Source organism: Chrysochloris asiatica, unplaced genomic scaffold (assembly GCF_000296735.1).
Source record: "Chrysochloris asiatica unplaced genomic scaffold, ChrAsi1.0 scaffold00006, whole genome shotgun sequence".
NCBI lineage: Eukaryota > Metazoa > Chordata > Mammalia > Afrosoricida > Chrysochloridae > Chrysochloris > Chrysochloris asiatica.
Window position 1 is genome coordinate 5,242,971 of NW_006408524.1, and position 23,805 is coordinate 5,266,775.

The 23,805-nt window shown below is 40.9% G+C and overlaps 1 protein-coding gene across 1 annotated transcript in view; it reads left to right on the forward strand.

The window, feature by feature from the left end:
- The window catches only part of GLI3 (GLI family zinc finger 3), a 414,242-nt gene that overhangs the window by 286,460 nt on the left and 103,977 nt on the right, over positions 1–23,805 (forward strand). The window contains exons 4-6 of the mRNA XM_006832110.1: positions 179–384; positions 3,831–3,977; positions 10,974–11,175. Of these exons, the coding sequence (XP_006832173.1) occupies positions 179–384; positions 3,831–3,977; positions 10,974–11,175 (555 nt within the window). The remainder of the gene's footprint in view (positions 1–178; positions 385–3,830; positions 3,978–10,973; positions 11,176–23,805) is intronic.

Here is a 23,805-nt window from a genome sequence, read left to right on the forward strand (position 1 = left end):
CTACCTGCATTATGTCACCATGAATTTAATATAACAATGCTGGAAATGGATGTATTCCTTCCTCCCACCAAGACATCTTGGGTTCCCTTAAAATCGAATTTTCTTTCAGAGAGCCTCTGCTTATGGCGATATATGTGACTCATGCATACCTCTCGTGTCTGATTTTCTTTTTACCCAGGCCTTCTGCCTTATCTAGTAGCCCAATGTACTCGGACCTCCCCTTCATTAGGATCTCCCCGCACCGGAACCCCACTGCAGCTTCCGAGTCCCCTTTCACTCCACCGCATCCCTACATTAACCCTTACATGGACTACATCCGATCCCTGCACAGCAGCCCGTCCCTGTCTATGATTTCAGCAGCCCGGGGGCTGAGCCCCACTGACGGTAAGTCTCAGGCAGAGTCTGTTTCCAGAGATGGTATCGCCTCCTCTTGTCCTACTCCCTGACTTTGGATGTTGTGTGAAGTCAATGTAATGTGTATTGAATATCTCTGCCACATGTTATACATGCTGGGCATGCATTCTTTCATTTCAATGCTGCAACTTCTCTGAGACTGGAGCTCCTTAATGGTGCAAATGGGTTACATACTCTGTTGCTGGCCGAAAGGTTGGCAGTTCAAACCTACCCAATGGTGCCTCAGAATCTTCCATAAAGATTACTGCCAAGAAAAGCTTATGAAGTAATTCTACTCTGTAACACATGGGATCTCCGTGAGTCGGGGCCCAACTTAACAGAAGCTAAAAACAACAACATGGGGTTGGTAGAGTCCCTGGGTGGTGCAGATGGTTAATGTACTTGACTGCTAACCAAAAGGTTGGAGGTTCAAGTTAACCCAGAGATCTGGCGATCTACTTATGAAAAAGAAAAACCAGCTGTTGAAAACCCTGTGGAACACAGTTCTATTCTGACACATGTGGGGTTGTCTTAAGGCAACGTCAATTCAACAGCATCTGCTTGGTAGCTTGGGTAAAGTTAGTGTTATTTTCTCCACTTCAGTGAAGGCAGCAATGTGTAGAGGGACCGAGTGATTTGCAAACTGGTTGTTCTTAGACTAGGATGTTGCACAGGAGGGATTTGGCCACATTTCATTGGCTCCACAATCCTTGCTCGTAACCCTCTCTGCTATTCTGCTGCTCCAGGTGTATTTAGATGAGTCCTGTCGCTGTTCACTATTCACTGTTCACACAGTGTGCATAGTAAACTGATTGTGTCCAGTGCTGGATGGACATTCTTTTCTATCCGTACGAGAGGCACATGTATATACATGTATCTGTTAGAGCAGTGCTTTCCAAACCATCAAGCACACCTGCAAGTCCCCTGGGCCCTGTTAAAATACGATTCTGCCTCGACTGGGTCTGGGCGGTCCCGAGGTTTCCCACTTCTGAGAAGGTCCAGGTGATACCAGTGTTGAGTCCCACTCAACTTTAGGACTGAGACCTGTGCCAGGTGCAAACTAGGAGTGGTATGCGGTGGGAAAAGGAAGTGAATTTAGACTTGAATTCTATAGTTCCTGATGTTCATTTTAGGATCTCAGGATGAAATTTCAGTTGGTTCTATCAGGCTCCTAATTAATCCTTTTCACATGACTCTCTCTAAGTGGAGCTAGGTATTCCCAAACTGCCAAGGTTTATATTTATACTGTTCCTTGGATTCAGGAAAAGTAATTCCCATCTCATGCACATACACTCATTTCCCCACAACTGCTGAAACCTGAATTGAGGTTTGAGATTGTATAAACCTTATTCATTGCAGATAGCAGACTACGAGTTCTGTGCAACAGATGGCATATGCCTGTTGCTTGTTTCAAAAGCAAAGAGAAATACCAGGCACTGGGTTTCAATGAGCAGTGTGTTTGATGTGAGTTCGGACACTGTCCATGTTGGCTACATAAGTACTTGCTAGTTATAGTGTGGTGGTAAGCTGCATGAAGTGTCTCATTAAACAGCAACTCACTGGTACTTTCAGGAATTAGCTGTCCTGGAGCAACAAGCTTTTAGAGCAATGGAGATACTTGAATAGAAATGAATGTCATTTGGCTATGATTCACATTTTTAAAGTAACACTGAGGCAGGTCTTCTGTTTTGGATTTGCTTTTCCGGTGGGAGCAATGGAGTGCTATTTCCATGAAGGGACTGGGAGCTAGTGATGATGATTAACAGAGAGGCGGCAGTGAACAGGGAGGGAAAGAGAGATGGGGGAGGGCAAGCTAACACTGGATATGGAATTACGGCTGACTCACAGAAATTGAGCTGGGCCAGTGCAAAGTGGTACCTTTTGTAAATCTATCAGAAAGCATGCCTGCTATCTCCTTTCAACACTGGAAGATCACTGAATAAATATTCTCTGATTGATGAATCTGCCTTCCCTTTTTCTGCCTCACAATTCATACCTAGCTATTGCACAATCAAATAAAATCAATGCCATTAATTGTTTCTCTTTTCTGTATCTTTACCCCATTTGCTGGATACAAACAGTATGTGGCGTTAATGTACAGCGCATATAGTCCTATTGTTAAAATGTCTGTGTTTCTACATAATAAGGCCAGTTTTACTTATTGAATACTATGTGCTGAGCACTTTGTGAAGGAGTCCTGGTGGCGCGGTGGTCAGCACTTGGCCGCTCACTGAAAGGTGACTGCAATGTGGGACCCACCATCATCATGCTTCCAGAATGACTTACAGCCGAGGGCACCTTAGGAGGCAGTTCTCCTCCTTCCTGTAGGGTCTCTAGGAGACAGCATTGACTCAGTGGCTCACAGTTCAACAGTAAGCCCTGAATATGCGTTATTTTCTTCATGGTTCCCAACATCTTCATGCAGCTGGCAAGTGCTGAGGCTGGGATTTGAACCCAGATCTCCATGAATCTGGTGGCTAGATTCAGAACTACTATAGTACCTGCCTGCTTTTATACACTAATTAGCAGGTGGAAAATCAGTTATTACCTCATTATTATAAAGCTGACTTTTGCCAGCAAATTGCTCCTGACTGATATTTTCTTTTTGATTTTGTAATGGCAGTATAAAATGATAGCTCGTTGTTAGTAAAGCTATGCTGCCTTTTTCCAGTTCTAAACCAGGCTCCTTGTGTTATTGAGAGCTCCCTCAGAGACACTTTTCAGGAAGTTGAAGTATGCCTGCAAAGATACCAAAGTTAGCTGAGTTGTCGTGTTTACTCTAACAAGAAACATGAATAGACAATGATTGGGTAAACCAAATTTTTATTTGGGGTTGGAGGGGCAATCTGGGAATGAGTTATGTTCCTTTATGAAATGTTGTTGTCAAGTACCGTCAAGTCGGTTCTAACCCATAGTGACCCTGTATACGGTCTCTGAGGAGCAACCGGTAAGTTTGAACCACCATCCTTGCGGTTCAAACCAACTTTGCAATCCAGCACATTAACTCACAGCGCCACACCAAGACTTCTTGAATTCTCAATGGTTTTTCTAAGCAAATGTGAAACACTGTATAAATCTAGTTCTTTTATTGCTTTTAGCTAATTCTATTTTCAAATAAAAGATAACCCAGTGGGAGTCCTGGTGTGGCGCTGTGGGTCAATGCGCCAGACTGCAAAGCCGTTTGAACTGCAAAGTCGGCGGTTCAAGCTCACCAGCTGCTCCTTGGAAACCGTATACAGGGTCGCTGTGGGTTGGAATCGACTCGACGGCACTTTACAACAATAACAGTAGGCTTCAGTGGCAGCAGCAGCAGCAGAATGAAGGCACTGTCCTATCGTAGACTGTAAACGTCAGTGCTGGTGTGATTGGATGACCAGCGGAGTTCTCCTTGGCCTTTCTTCCATTAGTAACTCTACCACTCTTGTCTCCTTTTCTAGCCCCTCACACGGGAGTCAGCCCAGCAGAATACTATCACCAGATGGCTCTGCTGGCGGGCCAGCGCAGTCCCTATGCAGACATCATTCCATCAGCCGCCACCGCTGGGGCCGGGGCCATCCACATGGAGTATCTCCATGCCATGGATAGTAAGTGAGAGGCAGCAGTCTCCAGTCCTTGGGGTGGCAAATGCTATTTCACAAAACTCAAGGAAGAGACAACAGTGAGGTGATTGCCTAACTTTTCCAACCCGAGGAAGAACAGAAACCAACAATCTGTGGTGCTCTGGTAAAAGTTCCCTGTACTGTCTAGAACGTGCCTGCAGATTTGCCCATCCTAGGACTTCCTGTTTAGCCCAGGAATACTGGTGAACTGGAAGGTATAGATGATTGTTATTTGGCAACTGTGTACCACAGAGCTTCTAAAAGTTCGTGGAAAAATGGATTGAAAGATAAAGAATTTTTGCATGATCTTTTTGAAGCCCCTTAAACAACTATTCTCCCTTATTGCTTTAATAACAAATGAAGAGAATGTATTTGCTATATTGATATATTTTTAATTAATTTAAAATGAATTTTTTTTAAAAGATCTGTATTTGGTTTTAATATCTCCATTAAATGATATATTTTGCCTCACATGTTCTCTTTGTATTAAAAAATGGTATTTCCACTGAGACTTTTTATCGCTGCTGAATATATTAATCAAAATAGCTGCACCCAGGGGAAGAAAGCAAAGCAAACATAAATCGCCAGATCAGAAGCATTTTCTTTCATTTTAGTATAAAGTAGTGATAGGAAATGGAATTATCCCATGTATTGTTTATCACTTAGTTTGGGGTTCCTCAAGGCTTAGAACTGCTGCCTCCCCTGCTGAGACCTGGTTTGATTCTCAGGTAAAGCCACTATCATCTGTCAGTCTTGTTATGATGGTGAGCAGGTTTCAGCCGAGCTTCTGGATTAAGACAAACTAAAAAAAATCGGTTCTGGAATTTGCTTCTGAAAATCAGCCAATGCAAATTCTGTGGATCTCATGGCCTACCATACAACCGGTCATGTGGACGGTGCAGGCCCCTACATACAGTGTTGTGTTCCATTGTGCATGGGGTCACCCAGAGTCAGCGACGAACTCCATGACAGCCAATAACAAGGCTTATGGTATTTCCTTTCGGTCACTTCTCTGGGTGTGTCAACAATTTAGCCTGTCGCTTTGCAGAGCATCTAACAGCCCTTATTTCAGTTCAGTTTCTTTAAACAGACATCTGTTTGCAAGGTGCCAGGAAATGAACCAGAAGCATCCTCCAACTCATATATCAATGAAAGCCCACTGCCATTAGATTATGATAACAATAGGACTTTGAGGAAGCCTTGTGTTTTGAGTTTTGTTTGTGTTGCCTGGTAGCAATGAGGAACGTGTGTTTTACCATCTGCAGTTTATTGGGATTCCTCTTGTGACAAAGGGTCTGAATTTGTCAGCTCTCTGGCTACCACTTCATTGATAGTGAGTCATTCCCTTCTCATGGTGACTAACATGTGTCAGAGTAGAACTAGCACTGCTCCATAGGGTTTTCAATGCCTGATACTTTAGAAGTACATCATCAGACTTTGATTTTTCTGAAGCGCCTTTGCATGGACTCGAGCCTCCAATCTTTGGATTAGTATTTGAGTAGTACACTGGGATTATACTACCTAGTGGTTCTAGCTTCCCTTAGAGATCAGTACAATCTCCAGCCGTAGTCTCTTCGGGAGTCTAAGTGGTGAGTGGTGCAGTTTTTTACTGTGCTAAGTTGCTAACCAAAAGGTTCGCGGCTCAAGCCTCTGAAGAAGTGTCTGGTGATCTCCTTCATCAGTCATGGAAACCATATGGAGCTCAGCTCTTCTCTGACATGCAGGGAGTTGCCATGAGTCCAATTCAACTCCACAGCAGCTAGTTTTTGTCTCTTTACTCCCATGAACCAACTACTTTGTCTCAGTAGTTATACAGAACAGAAGTCTGTGTTTGTTCTTTCTAGGAGATCTTTACCAGAGAGAGAGAGAGAGAGAGAGAAAGGTGTTCTATCCCCTGCAGGAATTTGTTGTTTGGCTTTGTAGAGCAGAAAGTTTACATTTCCATTCATAATAACCACATTTCAATTAGGGATTGTTGGGGGTGGGGAAAGTTCAGTGTTATTATGCAAATTCGTTATTTCAAATCTGCAAATAAAGAATTGAAATAAGAGAGACTCCTTGGAAGGTCAGCCCCACATTGCCTTCCCTGTTTGATGAGAATGTATCTAGTCAGGCACTGGTGGTTTTTATCTAAATAAAAGATGAAGCCACCCTTTTACTTTGTAAAAACTAATTAAAGGAATTTTCATTTCCCTGAGTATCTGGTAAATTGATTGTCATTAATAGGGATTTAGATGTCCTATCATTCATCACATAAAAAGAAACCTCCTTTTTCTTTGTCAGAATTTTTATTAGAATAGAGAAACAAAACAATTAGCAGAATGCCATATTAGCGATCTCTCTTTTGGAGCAAGAAGAGTGTTCTGGCTTATAAAGAACAATGAAGGAATATAATCGGTGAAGAATTAGACAATTATTTATCAGTTGCTTTGAAAATGCTTCCTTGTGCTCAGAATTCCTTTTAACCCAAATCTCTGCTCTGAAACGCTGGCCACCATGTCATGTGCCTAGGTGTCACGGGTTAGGATGAGCATATTGAAGGTTTGCAAAGAACTAAAAATATTATATTCCTCCTCTCTACGACAGTTGAAATAATGTTTAGTTAGAATATAAGAGATGGCTACTCAGAATTAAAATCCTAGGAGTTGATTTCCAGCTAACGCTCCTCAAGTAGAGCCAACACCAATTTGTCACCACTGGAGGCTTGGCAGTTTCTATGATGCTGAATAGGTTTCATCAGAGCTTCCAGACTAAGAAAGATTGGGAGGAAAGGCCTGGCTATCTACTTCCAAAGATCAGCCAGTGCAAAACCTATGGATCACAATGGTTCCGTCCATTATTAATCATGGGATGGCGTGGGACCAGGCAGCATTTTGTTCCATTGTGTGTGGGGGTCACCGTGATGTAGGGGTTGACTTAATGGCAGTTCACAACAGCAACATATTGGATTCACACCTGCAGTGGCAATTCCAATATGGACTGAACTGACCACTCTGATCCATTGTTACAGATCCTCAGTATGTCAATGGTGAAAACTGGAATTCACTAGATTCAGATGAACATAGGACTTTATAACATATCACCTATGTGCATCTGTGGGTTTCAGTCAGCTGTGGGGAAGTATTTATAATAACAAAAGCTGATTTATTGTTCTGAGTGTTCCATTTGGGTCTTGTGAACTTAAAGGACTTAAGAACAGGTGATCTCTCTAACAAAGCCTAAGACCCACCAGGAAGAGAGGCAGATTACTTCGGAATGTTTAGCTACTGAAAACTTTATGAATAGCAGCGGAGCATTGTCAGATATAATACAAGAAGATGAAAACATTATGAATAGCAGCAGAGGGTTATCAGCTATATTTAGTAATGAAAGGTAAGCCCCTCTGTTTGGAAGGCACTCAAAAAACAGCTGGTGAAAACCTGCATCCTCAAAGTGGACTTGACCCTGATAACACATTCAGGACCTCTATTCGCTGGTGGAGCATCACTCAAAACGAGGAGAAGCACCTGCAGACAGCCATTAATAATTAGAACATAGAACGTAAGAAGTATGAATCTAGGAAAACAGAGTTGTCAAAAATGAAATGGAATGCTTAAAGATTAATATCCTAGGTATTAGGATTTCCGGTGTGGCGCTGTGGTTAATGCCCTGGACTACAAAGTTGGTTTGAACCACAAGGTCGGCTGTTCAAGTTCACCAGTTGCCCCTCGGAAACCCTATACAGGGTCGCTATGTCAAAAATGAAATGGAATGCTTAAAGATTAATATCCTAGGTATTAGGATTTCCGGTGTGGCGCTGTGGTTAATGCCCTGGACTACAAAGTTGGTTTGAACCACAAGGTCGGCTGTTCAAGTTCACCAGTTGCCCCTCGGAAACCCTATACAGGGTCGCTATGAGTTGGAACCGACTCAACGGCACTTAATAGCAACAACAGTGACCTGAAATTGACTGGTATTGGCCATGTTGAATCTGACAATCATATGGTTTACTAGGCTAGGAACAAATTCAAGAGGAATGACATCACATTCATCATCGGAACAAACCTGTCAAGATCTGTCTTGAAGTATAATGCTGTCTGTGATAGGATACTATCCACACAGCTACAAAGAAGACCAGCTAGTACCACTATTATTCACATTTACATACAAACCATTAAAGCCAGTGATGGTGAAACTGAGGAATTCAACCAACTTCTTCAGTCTGGAATTGATTAAGCATGTAATCAAGAAGTATTGAAAATTACTGGTGGTTAGGATGCAAAGGTTGGAAACAAAGAGGAAGGATTTGTAGTTGGAAAATATGACCTGGGTGATAGAAATGATGCTGGAGATCACATGATAGAATTTGCAAGACTACTGTCTTATTCATTGCAAATACCTTTTTAAGCAACATGAAAGGCAACTTTACATGTGGACCCACCAGATGAAATACACAGGAATAAAATTAACTACATCTGTGGGAAGAGATGGCAGAAAACCTCAGTGTCATCAGCCAAAAACATAGTCAGGAGCCAACTGTGGAACAGATCATCAGTTGCTCATATGCAAGTTTAGGCTGAAGCTGAAGAAAAAAGAAGTCTTTGTGAGCCAAAATATGACCTTGTATGTATCCCACCTGAACTAAGAGACCATCTCAAGAACAGATTTGATGCTAGACACTAATGATAGAAGAAGAGTTATGAGATGACATCAAGAACACTATACAGGAAGAAAGCAAAATGCCATTAAAAAGACAGTAAAGACCAAAATGGATGTCAGAATAGACTCTCAAACTTGGTCTCCAGCATAGCAATACTAAAGTGAATGGAAGAAGTGAGGACGTAAAAGAGCTGAACAAAAGAAATTCACAGGGCTCGAGAAGACAAAGTGAAGTATTAAAATGAACTGTGCAAAGACCTGGAGTTAGAAAACCAGAAGGGAAGAACATTTTTTAAAATGAAAGAACTGAAGAAAAAAATTGCCGAGCTTGGGTTGCAATACTGAAGGAAGGGGTCTATGAACAGAATGTTGAATGATGCAGAAAGTATCAAAAGAAGATGAAAAGTATACATAGAGTCTTTGTACCAAAAAGAAATGGTTGATGTTCATCCATTTAAACAGGATAGCATATGATCCAGAAGTAATGGTATAAGAGGAAGAAATCCAAGCTGCACTGAAGGCATTGGTTCCAGGAATTGATGTAATACAAATGGAGATTCTTCATCAAACTGATGAAGCGCTGGACACGCTCACTTATCTATGTCAAGAAATTTGGAAGACAGCTACCTTGCTAACCAGTTGGGAGTGATACATATCTGTGTCCAGTGCAAAGAGTGATGACCCAACAATGTAGCAGTCATTCAGCAATATTATTAATATCACATGCAAGATACATTTTGCTGAAGAAAATTCAAATATGGCTGCAGCAGTACATCAACAAGAGAACTGTTAGAAATTCAAGAAGAGGACATGAACCAAGGATATCATTGCTGAGGTCCGCTGAATCTTGGCTGAAAGCAGAGAATACCTGAAAGATGTTTTAATGACTATTCAAAGACTTTTGACTGTGGATCATGACAAACTGTGGATAACATTGTGAAGAATGGGTATTCTAGAAACTTCACTGAGCTCTCCAGGAACCTGTACATAGACCAAGAGTTAATCAAACAGGGCAAGGGGTGCTGAATGGTTTAAAATCAGGAAAGCTGTGCGCCAAGGTTGTATCATTTTCCCATGTTTATTCCGTCTGTACGCTGAGCAAATAATACGCAAAGCTGGATTATATGAAGATAAATGTGGATTGGAGGAGGACACATTAACAGCCTGAGATATACAGATGATATAACCTGGCTTGCTAGAAGAGAAGAGGACTTAAAATACTTACTTGTGAAGATCAAAGATAACAGCTTTCAGTATGCATTGTATCACAATGTAAACAAAACAAAAATCCTCAAAACTGGACCAATAAATAGCATCATGATACGTAGAGAAAATATTGAAGCTGTCAAAGACTTCATTTTGCTTGGATCTACTATCAACACTCATATAATCACAAGTCACAGCACTTAATAACAACAAGTTTTGACTGTAGAAACCAGCTTCCGAGGAGAATAAAATGCCTCCAAGGCATGATGAAACTCATCACCATGTTTACAGGGTCTTTTTCCCCCAGCTTGGAAAATCTGAGAACAAGCTACAAGACTTTAATGTTTTGTTGAGATTGATGCTCTTAAGTTAGAGTAAATTTAGGGCAGGGTTTCTCAATCTTGGCACTTTGGCATGGCAGCGGGTGGGTGGGTGGACTATCTTGTGTATTGTAGGACGTTTAGGAGCATGCCTGCCGCACCCACTAGATAGATGCCAGTGGCACTTCCTGAGTTTGGTAACCAAAAATGTCTTCAGAAGTCCAATGTCCCTTGGGGACTGGAGTAGGGTGGGGAACTCATCCCTGATTGAAAATTACTAATGTAGGGTAATTACTTGTAAGTTGTTTTAGTAAAGGTTTCCGTATTCCATGGATCAGATAACTACACAAATCATGGGGAACGAAGGCTGAATTTTCTCTCGCGGGATACTTCAATTCATGTTCCTCCTGAGGCCCCCTGCCTTACAGTGTTGCACATTGGGGTGAAGGGGGGGGTTGTTGTGTGGGAACCACTGTCTTTGTCGCTTGTGGTGAATTAATGATGGGAATATCTAAGCAGGCGTCAGATTCATAAATCACTAGAAATGAGAGGGATAACATATAAAAGTCTTTCTCTTTTGTTTAGCAATTTATCATTTTGCCTGCACATTAATAAACAGAGCTCCCTCGAGGTAAGCCCCTGGAAGATAAATATTTCTCCCTAATTTCCTCTATTGTTGTTCACAAGTGGGAGGAGAGGCACGCATCACCGCAAGCCACTGGCTTCTTATCCTTCACTCTGCGCAGGCAAGGGGCAATAAATAACAGGTAGCCAATACAACTGGAGGTAATGAGGTTCTGTTTTGTTTCTACAACAGGCGCCAGATTCCCCAGCCCCAGGCTGTCGGCCAGGCCGAGCCGGAAGCGTACCCTGTCCATATCACCGCTGTCTGATCATAGTTTTGACCTTCAGACCATGATAAGGACATCTCCCAACTCCTTGGTCACGATTCTCAATAATTCCCGCAGCAGCTCTTCAGCAAGTGGCTCCTATGGTCACTTATCTGCCAGCGCAATCAGGTATGTGTCCTCCTGAATCCGTTTTGTGTGTCTCTAATAAAACGTCAGCGCTCACCTGCACCTGTAGGCATGATGTTGCAGGACTGACTACAGAACCAGGATGCCGGTCCAATATAATTATGACAAATTGCAAAGCCAATTCTTATGCAAAAAATAGAGTTGGTGTTTTGTTTTCATTTTGATTTTGCCAGAGCTAGTTGGTAAGCCACATACAGAAATAGCAGTTACTCATTTATAGTGCAATCCACTTCTTAGAGAAAGTAAGAATAGTAAGTCTTCGTATCCTGGCCTCACTAACAATAACTCTGTAAAGGAAATCCGACTTCACACCTGATGGCATGATGCTTAGCACATGCCCTGACTGGGAGCCGAAATGAAAACACCACTCTTGCTGTGCATCTTTTCCACAACAGTTAACCACTAAGAGACGGGAGTACGTTAGTAGGGAATATGAACAAGGGTGATAGCAGACCTTTTGCCTAATGGAAAATAAATGCAGATGACATTGGACGGCATTTTTATCAGAGGATATCTGGCAAAAGACTATTTCCTTTGTTTCCCTATTAAGTATTTTTAGCTTAACTTGAATGATATCTGTTTTGACCATACTCCTTTGCTGGGCAATGAAAGCATTTTGATACTTTCTTTAAAAAAATGCATTATGTCTTTGCTTACATGGAAAGGAGCAAAGTCAGACTTTTATCAACATGTTTAATTAAAATATCACTGTTAATGATCACACTTAAGCTGATGTCAATAAGTAAGGAATAAAAGTAAGCTCATTAATGCATTTTAGATTTTTACATATTTAGCAACTAATAATTTATTTTTTGAATTGAGTCAATTAAATGATTATTTTAGATGTAGATTTTGCTAGTATTCTAACTAATTAATTAAGCAACCTTGATTATAAAGTATGGTTCTCATTTTGCCCAGTTTTTCCACCAATCATTCAAGGAGTCTATTACTAACAATCTTTTGGAACTGTAGGTTTGCAGACCACTGGTGGCACTTTTAAAAGCACGTATTAAAGGCTGTCTTCATTACCTGGATTTGAACAACTAAAGGGTATTATTTGTTTGTATGTTTTTTTCTCTAAATGGTCAATATCATCAGTTACTACTTGATGGGTCTTCCTGGTGGAGATGCATTTTAATGAACACACCAACCATCCAGAAAGTCTAAGTGCTAACAGTGGTAACCTACCTGTATTTACTAAACATAATAACCCCATTGCTTTTTCCTGCATTAGATTTTCATTCATTTCTTGTTCAGTGATCAGTGGTGTTCCTTGACAGCCAAATCAGTCTTTAAATATTGCAAGAACTATTTTTGATATGATGTCATTACCTGCCATTCTTCATTGCTGTTAATTTGGTGGCTAAAGTGCTGAAACATGAGCTAAAGCAAATATCTGCTTTCATGATGTTGTTGTTAAGTGCCGTTGAATGGATTCCAACTCATAACGACCCTGTGGAAGGTCTCTGAGGAGCATCTGGTAGGTTCGAACTGCCGACCTTGTGGTTCACAGTCCAGTGCTGCAGTCAATATAGAGAGAGGGGTTTAGGGGTATGCTTAAAACTTAGTCACTGTAGTGAGGTCCCTGGTGGAGCAAATGGTTTGCTCTCAGCTGATAATTGAAAGTTTGGCACCCAGTAGCATCGTGGAAGGAAAGGCCTGACAGGCTGTTTCTATAAAGAAACCCCCGAGAGCAGTTTGACTCAGCTTTACAGCTGTCTCCATGAGTCAGCTTCAACTTGACAGCATAAGATGACAAGTCGTAAAGAGGTTTTGAGGTTGTACATAATTGTAGTTAGATTCTGGTTTTGCACAGCCAAATCAGTTGTCCTTGCCTCATTTACACTTAGGCTCTCTGAAGTTCCGTTTTTGCAGTTGTAAAATACACATAATGAGATACCCAGTGTAGTGCCTTGTTGTTAGGTGCCATCAAGTCAGCACCGACCCATAGCGACCTTATGCACAGCAGAACGAAACACTGCCGGATCCTGGGCCAACCTCACTAGTGTTGCCACGCTTGAGTCCGTATATGCTGCCACTTAGCCAAACCATCTCGTTGGGGGTCTTCCTCTTTTTTTCTGACTCTTCACCTTACCAAACATGATATCCTTCTCTAGCGACTGGTCCTACCTGACAATATGTCCAAAGTATGAGAGACGAAGTGTAGTGCCTAGGGCTTATTTTTGTATTGCCTTGCCATGAGTCTTCAGTAGCAGGATGACAGTCACAGTGTGTAGGCCCAGTCCCTGGTGAAATAACCCTGGAGATCCCATCCAGGAGAAGAGATCCCAGTGGCTTAGAGGAAGGGTGCCAGTCTCAGAACCCTGGGTTGACTATCCCTGGACTCTTTCCAGTGACTATTACTAGGACCATGGACAGCCATTTACTATACTAAGTATACTGTTGTGAAGTGCTGTCAAGTTGGTTCCAACTCATACTGACCCTGTATAGGGTTTCTGAGGGGTGGCTGGTAGGTTTGAACCACCCTCCTTGTGATTCAACTTGTGGTCCAGTGCTTATCCAATAGCACCACACCAGTCTACTGTACTATAATTAGATTAGACTAGACTATAAAATGTATCTCATTTTAATGAAGTTATTAATTATTATTATGTAACTTGACTCTAGGAACTCTGATAGTGTAGTGAGTTACACATTGGTCTGATAACCGCAAGGTCAGCAGTTCAAATTCACCAGCTGCTCCTTGGGAGAAAGATGAGACTTTCTCTTTCTGTAAAAATTTACAACCTCAGAAACCCTGTACAAGGTCGCTGTGAATTGGAACTGGCTCGATGCCACACCACCACCACCACCATGTGGAATGACTAGAAGTTGTACCATCAACGTGTAATAGAAATATGGGTGAGAACACACCGATGTTCTTCTCACGGGATTCTCTGTGAGCATCATTTCTCTTCTTCCTGAATTTTCCTCCAATTTGCTGCCTTCCCAACTGTCATGACATATGGGATCCAAAGGGCTCGGCACTTAACAGCAACAATAAAGCACTTAGGTTCGAATGTGGCAGGTAGATAAAATGATCACCAAGTTATCCGGATGTTTTGTCACACCAGCGTCTTCACTGAGGGGTTCTTTACTCCTCACCTTTGCCCAGATAATGTAGGTTAGTGAGCTTTTCCAGTACTAGGGAAACTCTATGGTGACTTGAAATGATCATTTCCCCATTCCCTTTAAAGACCAGTGAGGTCTGAAGATATCCTGTTATAATCCAGTGATCCAGGCCCAGGATTTCTTGCCTTTCCTGCCTTTGGCTTCTTTCCATAACATCCTCCCTATTGAAGTGTGGGCTCTCATTTCTTAATACACATCCACAGATAGTGCATGGAAGGTAATAGAGATAGCCTGAGATTAGTTCAGCTTGTCATATGATAATTAGTACTGTCATAGGCATCACTTGCAATTCCTTTAGTTGGATAAACATGGCTTACTGCTTCGCTTTCCTATGTCTAAGTTTCATTTTCTGAAATCTAAAAACTGACTTCAGGAATAATCAGTAAATGATAAAGCCAATCTAAGAGTGAAGAATAGAGGAAGACGAGGTCTGCAAAGGGGGAAAGACACAACAGAGATTATGCCCTGAGATACCTTTAAACCACACTAGGTACCACACATTGATGGTTCACTGGTAGAATTCTCCCTTTCCATGCAGAGATCTGGGTTCCACCACCTATCCCCCAGTGGAGGCTTGCAGGTGGGCTTTCATGCTGAACAGATTTCAGTGGGCCTTCCAGACTTAATTGGACTAGAAAGACAGACCTGGTGAGACTTTTGAAAGTTAGCCAGTGAAAACCTTCTGCATCACAATCCACAACGGATCCAGTCCACAATTGATGGCCCATAGCCCTGGTTCTGGACTGGGCAATATTTCATTTAATTTGTTTTAAGTTCCTAAAGATGTCATTCAGTGTTTAAAGAAGTTTGTTTTCCTAAAAATTGTCTCCTTCACAATAATATCCCTGTAATATGGCCAGGAGTCCTGGTGTGGCACTGTGGGCTAATGCGTCAGACTGCAAATTTGTTTGAACTGCAAGATTGGTGGTTCAAGCTCACCAGCTGCTCCTCAGAAACCCTATACATGGTCGCTATGGGTTGGAATCAACTTGATGGCACTTCACAACAACAGTATGGCCAGAGTCGTAGTAGTAATCTCACCTGAACTTGCCTAACCTTGGGAAGAATCATGGGATTAAACATCAGCTTAAAGCTGATCCCTCCGAACTGGAAGTCAAACCTACCTCCACTCTCCAGACTTTTTACCAACTCTAACACCAACTGCTCCTCCCACAGCACACTCTTCTTCTTTTCTAGGTTCAGTAATTTGTTGCAGTGACCACAGAGAACTCACAGACCAGACTCAGAGTGAAGTGGTTTATTAAGGAACAGGTTACAACATAGGATCAGGACCAACTTAGGGAGCAAGTGGGCAAAGGTTCCCTTCTTAGTGCAGCCCAACTCTGTAAGTGCTTTGTGACCACACGGGATTCCTCTCAGTCCCTTATGACAGGCTCCTTTTGACTCTACAGCCTGATCACTCTAGGAGTGATCTTTTAGGAGGGAATTCCCTGCCTCCCTGTTCTCTCTACTTCCTCTTTGTGCTTTCTTCGTTTTCTTTCTGTGTCTCTCTTTTTGCATCTTTCTTTCTATCTATCAGAAAAACCTTTTAGTCTGACTGCTTATAGTTATACAGCCCTCATCAATATGTAGTCTTTATACTAAAGCCATGCACAGACCAATCCTGTCTCTGTAAGCCACAGACACTTTATTTGGGTCATAGGCACAACTAGGCTATGTTGTTAAGTGCCATAGAGTCAATTCCAACCCATAGTCATCCTGTATATTGTTTCCGTCATCCTGATGAGCTTGAACCACTGACCTTGCAATTCAAACCGACTTTGCAGTACAGCGCATTAACCCACAACGCCACACCAGGATTCCAACTAGGCTATAACTCCCCTCATTTGCATAGTCTACTGACCAATCCTTGCAAGGTGCTGACGATCACATGGTGGGCTGAACTCAGGACCAGGCAGAAAGTATCAAACCAATTTGTTTATAATTTACCCAGGAAATGTCAGCCAACCTTGGTAAACTACAAACAATTTCAGAGAACAAGATGGACAAACCTTGGCCTTCTCGAGCTGCCAAGGTTTGTCCATCTTGTTCTCCGATGCACTGCCCATCTCTAGAACACTTGTGTTTATCAAAGTCTCCCTTTCTTCTCAGTGACATCACTAGGCAAATGTTTCTTGGGTGAATAAATTAAGGAGCCATTAGATTAGGATTCCAGTGACTCCCTTTATTCAAGGAATTTTGTATGTGGTGGTAGATGAATAATTCTGGCCTTCAGAAAATCTGTACAAATAGTATATTATTATATGCACACAGACAGAAGGATGGATAGAATATAAAGGGATTTAATTAGCAAATGTTGATCTTAAGTTCAGTTCTTATGTTTATGCAAGGGGAGGTCAACAGTATTGCTATAAAATCATCCAAACCTTTATCCAACAGAACTGTAAAGACGTGAAACTATTGTTTCTCAGCATACTTTCTGACTAGGTCTGTACAATTGTATGGCAGTGTTTCTTTATTTATTTATCTCATCTTTTTTATTGTGAGTTGAGTGAAGGTTTACAGAACAGATGATCTGTTTTACATTCAACAAATCATACACTTTGCTTCATCACATGGTTGCAATCCCCTCCATGTACCAACAGTTACAGTTCACAGTATTTACCTCTTTTCACTCAATTGCATTCCTCCTGTGTCTCCCGCTTCCTTGCTAACCTCCCTCTTGTTGTCTGTTGCCTGCCCTGTCACCCGTGTTAACAGGTTCTAACCCTTCCCTTTAGAAGCCTGCACTCTTCACATCACTTCATGTCAATACAGCAGTTTGGCTTCCTTGAGGGACTCAAATCGTATTCTTTTCAAATGTCCTTGGAGTTTTTCCAACAAAAAGAAGTCTAAAGGGGCCAGATCAGGACTGTAGTATTGATGGGATAAGGTTTCCCAAAGAAATTCTTGTAGGACAGCCCTTGCTACACTCAGAGACTGATCAGGGACAATGGTGTGATGGAATACAATTCCATTTTGTATTTTTCTATACAATACAATTTTCTAGCCTTCTTCTCAGTCCGTTTTCTTAAAACTTCGTCCTGTGTCCTTTTAGAAAAATCTATCAAGGTTACACCTTTGGAATTTAGTAAAACAGCCTCCATAACCTTCTGAACTCCTCTCTGCTTTTCAGATCCCTCCAGTCACTGTTTTGATTTGGCTCCTTTTTGGAAGGACCCTCACAAGACTAAGACAAGTACATTACTGATAGAATATGTTTGCAGTCATCCACTGGTCTCACAGACATGTTTAAAACATATTTTGCTTGGTCTAAACCTGTGTACATATGAACTGGAACCCTATAGCAATACTTTTTGACGGTCACTTGTTTGTGTATTTGCTAAACCAGGGGCTGCTTTAATAATAATACCACGTCGTTGTTGTTGTTAAGTACCATTATGTCAGTTCTGACTCACAGAAACCCTGTATAGGGTTTCCGCGGAGCAAATGGTGAGTTTGAGCCACTGAATTTGCAGTTCAAACTGACCTTGTAGTCCAGAGCTTATCCCATAGTCACATTGTTGTTAAGTGCTGTTGAGTCCATTCTGAGCCATAGTGACTGTGTATAGGGTTTCCAGGGAGTGACTGGTGAGCTTGAACTGCTGACTTTGTGGTTCAGTCTATTTACCCACAGTGCCACACCAGGACTCCACTAGGACTTCAAATAAGACCACATAAGACAAATATTCATTCACAAAAGCCCACTGATAATTATAACATAGTATTTAGATATGTCACACTTACTGAACTGTCTGTTCAAATGAACATCAAAAGTTTTTTTTTTTTTTAATATCATAACTAAAATTATACTTTAAAAAGGAAGTATGTGTTGGAATAATCAAAAACTTCTCAAGAAGTTTTGTCTTCTGTCACCTGAAGGCTCTCCTCTAAGATTAGATGATTATAGTTATAGTAAATCCATATTATGAATCATAAATCAGTGATATTAGATGAAAGAGCTTTACTGAACTCATCTTCCTAAATATGAAACTCCTTTTGGGAGAGAGATGGTGTTTAGTTTCATCTTGTCATCTCTGATAAAATCGAAATTGAGTGAATAAAAATAATAATAATAAATAAGTAAAAACCATTCTTTTCCAATCCACGTGCTACATTTTTCTCACTTCTTGTTTCATGGCTAAAATAAAGATATTTTCATATACTTATTACTTTTAGGTCTGGCATGGCCAGGAAAGAAATCTCAGTGCAAATGACATCTCACCCCCCAGTGATCAACTTTTCAACCAAATAGTTGTTGTTGTTGTTGTTAAGTGCCTTTGAGTCAATTCCCACTCATTGGTACTCTGTTTAGTTTCCAAGGAGCAGCTGGTGGGTTTGAACCACCAACCATGTGGTTAGCAGTCCAGTGTTTATCCAGACAGCCCTATAGAATTAATAACAGCACCAAGGGGGAATGTACTTCTCAGAAGGATCAGCCATGCAAGTAAAACATGACAGCACTTGCCCAGTAACAAAGCTCAAAAGTTATGAAGGGCAGAAAAGAAGGAAGAATGGAAAAGGTAAACATTAGGAGGTAGTTGGGGAAGTTCTGTTAAAATGGGGGGATTGCAGCCAATGTCACACAAAAAAATGTGCATAAAACTTCAATAAAGTAAGCTACAATGACATTCACCTTCCATGTGACCATTCCATTTGGGTGTCGAGCTCTGTCTTTAAAGTCAGTGCGTGGAAATGCTCAGCCTGCTACCGAGAATAGGCTGTGCTTTCTGCTGTGTGTAGTATTGCCCTTTGCAGTAGTAACATGCAGGGAGAAGATGGCTCTGCTGAGTCCACTGAGGTTCCTGGAGTCCACAGAGAAACTGGCTTGACTAACCCAGTACTTTGGATTTATGATTTGTCATTTGTAAAGAACTTGTTTATGTCAGAGAAACAAAGCAATATTGAGTTGGGAGGCATACTGAATAGACCAATACAGTGTCATATTACCAGTATCCTTAAAATTCTCTGGCTCTCTCTTCAAAAAATTATTAGATGACTGACTGTCTCTACTCCTATATCACTGAATTATTAATAACTCAAAAGGATAGTTGTTGCTTACTCTCAGATGTGGTCATGTTGTTGTTATGTGCCGTGTTGTTGTTATATGCCGTGGAGTTGGTTCCGACTCATAGTGACCCTGTACAGGGTTTCCAAGGCCTCATAGGTTGTACATAGTGCTTCATTTAACCAATTACTCATTGATTCCCCAGATATTTAGCTGAATCTTAAAACTATCTGCTTGTCATCGTGGTAGGCTTGAGGGCTACAATATTGAATAAGATAAACATGAACGTGGGCCTCACGGAATACAATGTGATAAATGAATGAATGAGTGAATGGGTTGGTCAGGATTCTTCAGCTTAACCCAGGTGTGCTGGTCAGGGACCAAGACCCAAGGATGACCAAGGAGGAGCTTTCTGTAACTTTCTAAGAATCGCAAACAGACGAAGAAGGTCCAATCAGGGCTCCAGAAAACAGTGAGCAAAGTGAAGGTTAGCAGATTACAGCTGAGTTGGGGAAGAGCCTCCTATGCATTATGCCTGAGTATAGGAAGCCTTGGATTTTCCCATTGGGGTTGTGTTATTTTACTGGTATAAAGAAAGGTTAGTGGATGGAATCAGAGGCACTCAGCTAAGAAAGTGGCAGAACCACAAATTCAGCCAGGTGGTTCTAATTGCAAAATTTTTGTCCACCAGACCACACCAGTAAATGCTGTTTATAATGTGGAAATGACCAGATGATGGTTTTTAAAATTGATTATGCTTATATTTACATATGATTTTTCTAACCATGTCTTTATTGTTGAGCAATTACATGATATAGGTGTTTCGATGTGTATCTCGCTGGAGAGTTTTTCACTCTATTCATGGTTCCTACAAGCCTTGCCTGTTTGGGTGCAAAACGGCAAGTAGGTTTATAAACTTTTATATTTTTAGTAGGTGTGGGGACTCCGTACAATAAGCACTGGATTTTCACCCGCAAGGTCAGTGGGTTGAGCCCACCAGCCTCTCTGCAGGAGAAAGATGAGACTTTCTGTTCTTACAAAGATGTGCAGACTCAGAAGTACAAATCCTGCAGGGTTTACTACCCAGCACTCAACAACAACAAAAGATACTTTTGTGTAAAGCATTATTCAAAAAGTACATATGTCTGCATGCAAATTATTGCAATATTTATTCATTCTGTGACTATATCAGTCTTTTATTTGGGCTCTATTTTTTCTGAAGTTGAACTTGGCTGACTTTCTAATACATTTGTACTGGGAGATATTATAGATGGAAGTGGAAGATTTATTTTGTACTCTCAAGTAGAAACAAACACATGGAATGTGTCCCTAGACTTACACACATATATAATGATAGCTATTGACCTATTCTGTGCAAAACTGGAAGAATTGCTCTTACCTTGAATTGCAGCTGTGGTGCACAGCTATAACCAGAAACCATGTGACCCTGTTAACTAAAACGGCTACGAAGTTTGGTTTTGATTAGAATGCTTTTCTCTCACTTCTTCTTTTTTGTCTCTTGAAGCCAATTTCTCAAATCATAATCCTCTCTTATAAACTGACAGTTGACTGTTTCCTTCAACTCAACATTAACTGATTTTACCTCATATATCATCATCATGGAGAGCATGGTGGCTCTGTAGATAGGCACTGGACTGCGAACCACAAGGTCAGTGGTGCAAGCCAACCAGCTGCTGCTCTAAGGGAGAAAGTTGAGGATTTATGCTTCCACAAGATTTACCTTCTCAAAAACCCTATGCAGACTCAATGTGACTTGAAACTGATTTGATGGCATTTAACAAGCACAGCATCAATGTCATGAGAAACAGCAGAGGAAACAAGGATATTGGAAAGTAAATATTTGGTTCTTCACCATGGAAGACTGGATTTACTGCAGAGTTAAGTGTCTTAATCCACTTGCATTACCTAAAACAATGTATCATAGTAGTATCTTGCAAGTTTGTAGTAAATGAGTTTTCAATATTGAAATTCTAACAACATTAAACACTAGGGCAATTCAAAGAAATGTAAGTGCTTACATGCATCTAGTAGGTAGTTAGAATGGATTTTAGATTTAAAATAGGACATCACCCAAGAATTCAGAGTTGCCTCATCTTCTGTGGTCTTTACATTCTGCTCCACAGAGCTTTGCAAAAATGTTGTCTCCATGACTGAGGCCTTCTCCACTACCGCTCACAGCGGGGCCAGGTGTGGTCTAGTCCCCTGTGAATCGTAGCGCATCCTAGGCATTCCATAGATGACAAGGGATGCTGCTGAGTCTTTCTGTGAAAGCAAAGAGAAATCACCTGTACAGTGGTGCTCATTTGCATGCCTTTCCTCTCTGTTCATTCACTCTTAGGTGTAAAGGAACTCAGTACTGTGCGTAGTAAAGGGAAGACAATTCATGGCAATTTTTAGGAAATACTATTATTTGGCTGCTTTTGTTGAGCGCTGTCGAGTCAGTTCCAACTCTTAATGACTCTGTATAGGGTTTCCAAGGAGCGGCTGGTGGGTTTGAACCGCCAACCTTGTGGTTAGCAGTCCAGTGATTATTCTATGGAACCACACCAGGACTGTATTTTAGAGAAGGGTTGAAACATCATGTGGATTAAAGTTCCTAAACAAAAGAAAAACTTTTCCTATCCGTATGCAGTATTGTGTATACAGCCTGATTTCTTCATATGTCTCACTTTTTTTTTCTATTTTTATTTCAAGTAGTTCTCTTCAATATTATAATCAGCCCTATTTACCTTTCCAGTGTAATGGACTGAAGCAAGCCAAACTATGCACCTTTACTTTCCTGTACCTTGAATAAGTAAGCCAGTTTATCCCCTACTTGCTAAATTCCCTGCTGAATTTTTTTAAAGAATCAAAAAAAAAAAATTCAATGAGTCTCTGAAGCATTTAAAAAATGTGTAGGTTTTTTTCATATGCTATTTTAATTTGGTTTTGTCCATTTGACTTAATAGTAATTAATTTGCAATGTTAATATGTATAGTCTACCAGTTGTCTGTCATCTTGTGAAACTGTGGTGGCTTGTGTGTTGCTATGATTCTGGAAGCTCTGCAGTTGACCCATGGTGGAAAGGATTCAGCTGAGCCTCCAGACTGAGACAGACTAGGATTTAGGAGAGGCAGACCACTTCTGAATGGTTAGCCACCAACAACTCTATGAACAGCAGCGAATATTAGCTAATAAAGTGCCACACTTGAGCCCTTCAGGTTGGAAGACAGTCAAAATACAACTGGGGAAGAGCCGCCTCCTCAAAATAGAATTGACCTTAATGACAGGAATGGAGCAAAGCTTCTCAGTCTTCATTTGCTGGTGAGGCACAATTCATAATGGGAAGAAATAGCTGTAAACATCCGTTACTGAAAATAAAAATAGGGAATGTATGAAACGTCAATCTAGGAAAATTAGAAGTTTCAATAAATGGAATGAAATGCATCGATATACTAATAAGCATTAGTGAGCTAAAATGGACTGGTGTTAACCATTTTGAATCATAAAATCCTTTTGTGTACTGTGTTGGGCATGTCAAAATGAAGAGGAAAGGTGTCATGTTTATTGCCAAAAAGAACACTTCAAGCTCCATCTTGAAATACAGTGCTGTATGCACTTTATATGCTTACAAGGAAGACCAGTGAATAACTCTATTATTCAAATTTATGCACAAACCACTAAAGCCAATGATAATGAAATTGAAGAATTCTACTAAATTCTTTAGTTTGAAAATTGAAAAAAACATCCATTCAAGGTTCACTGATAATTATTGGTGATTGGAATATGAAATTTGGAAACAAAACAAAAGATCAGTAGATGGAAAACTTGGCTTTGGTGATAGAAATGATGCAGGAGATTGCATGATAGAATTTTGCAAAACAAGTGACTTACTCATTATAATACCGTTTTTCAACAACCAGAAAGGCAGTTTTACACATGGACTTCAGATGGAATAGACAGGAATAAGATTGACTACAGATGACTCCATATCTTAAACATTGTACCGCGAACCACAGTGTCCAAGGTTCGAGCCCACCAGCCGCTCATTGGGGGAATGATGATGCTTTCTGCTCCCGCAAAGATTTAAAGCCTCAGAAATCCAACATTAGGGTCTCTATGAATTGGAACCAACTCCATGGCACTTAACAGCAACATCTATGGTGAAAGATGATGGAGAAGCTCCATATCACCAGCCCAGACCACCAATTGCTCATATGCAAGTTCAAGATGAAGCTAACAAAAATGAAAACAAGTCCACAAGAATCAAAATATGACCTTGAGTATATCCCTGAATTTAGAACCATCTCAAGAACAGATTTGATGCATTAGACACTAAAGACCAGAATAATTGTGGAATGACATCAGAAACATCATACATCATTAAAAAGACAGGGAAGAGAAGACCAAAATAAATGTCAGACGAGACTCTGAAACGTGCTCTCGAGCTTAGAGAAGCTAAAAAAAACAAA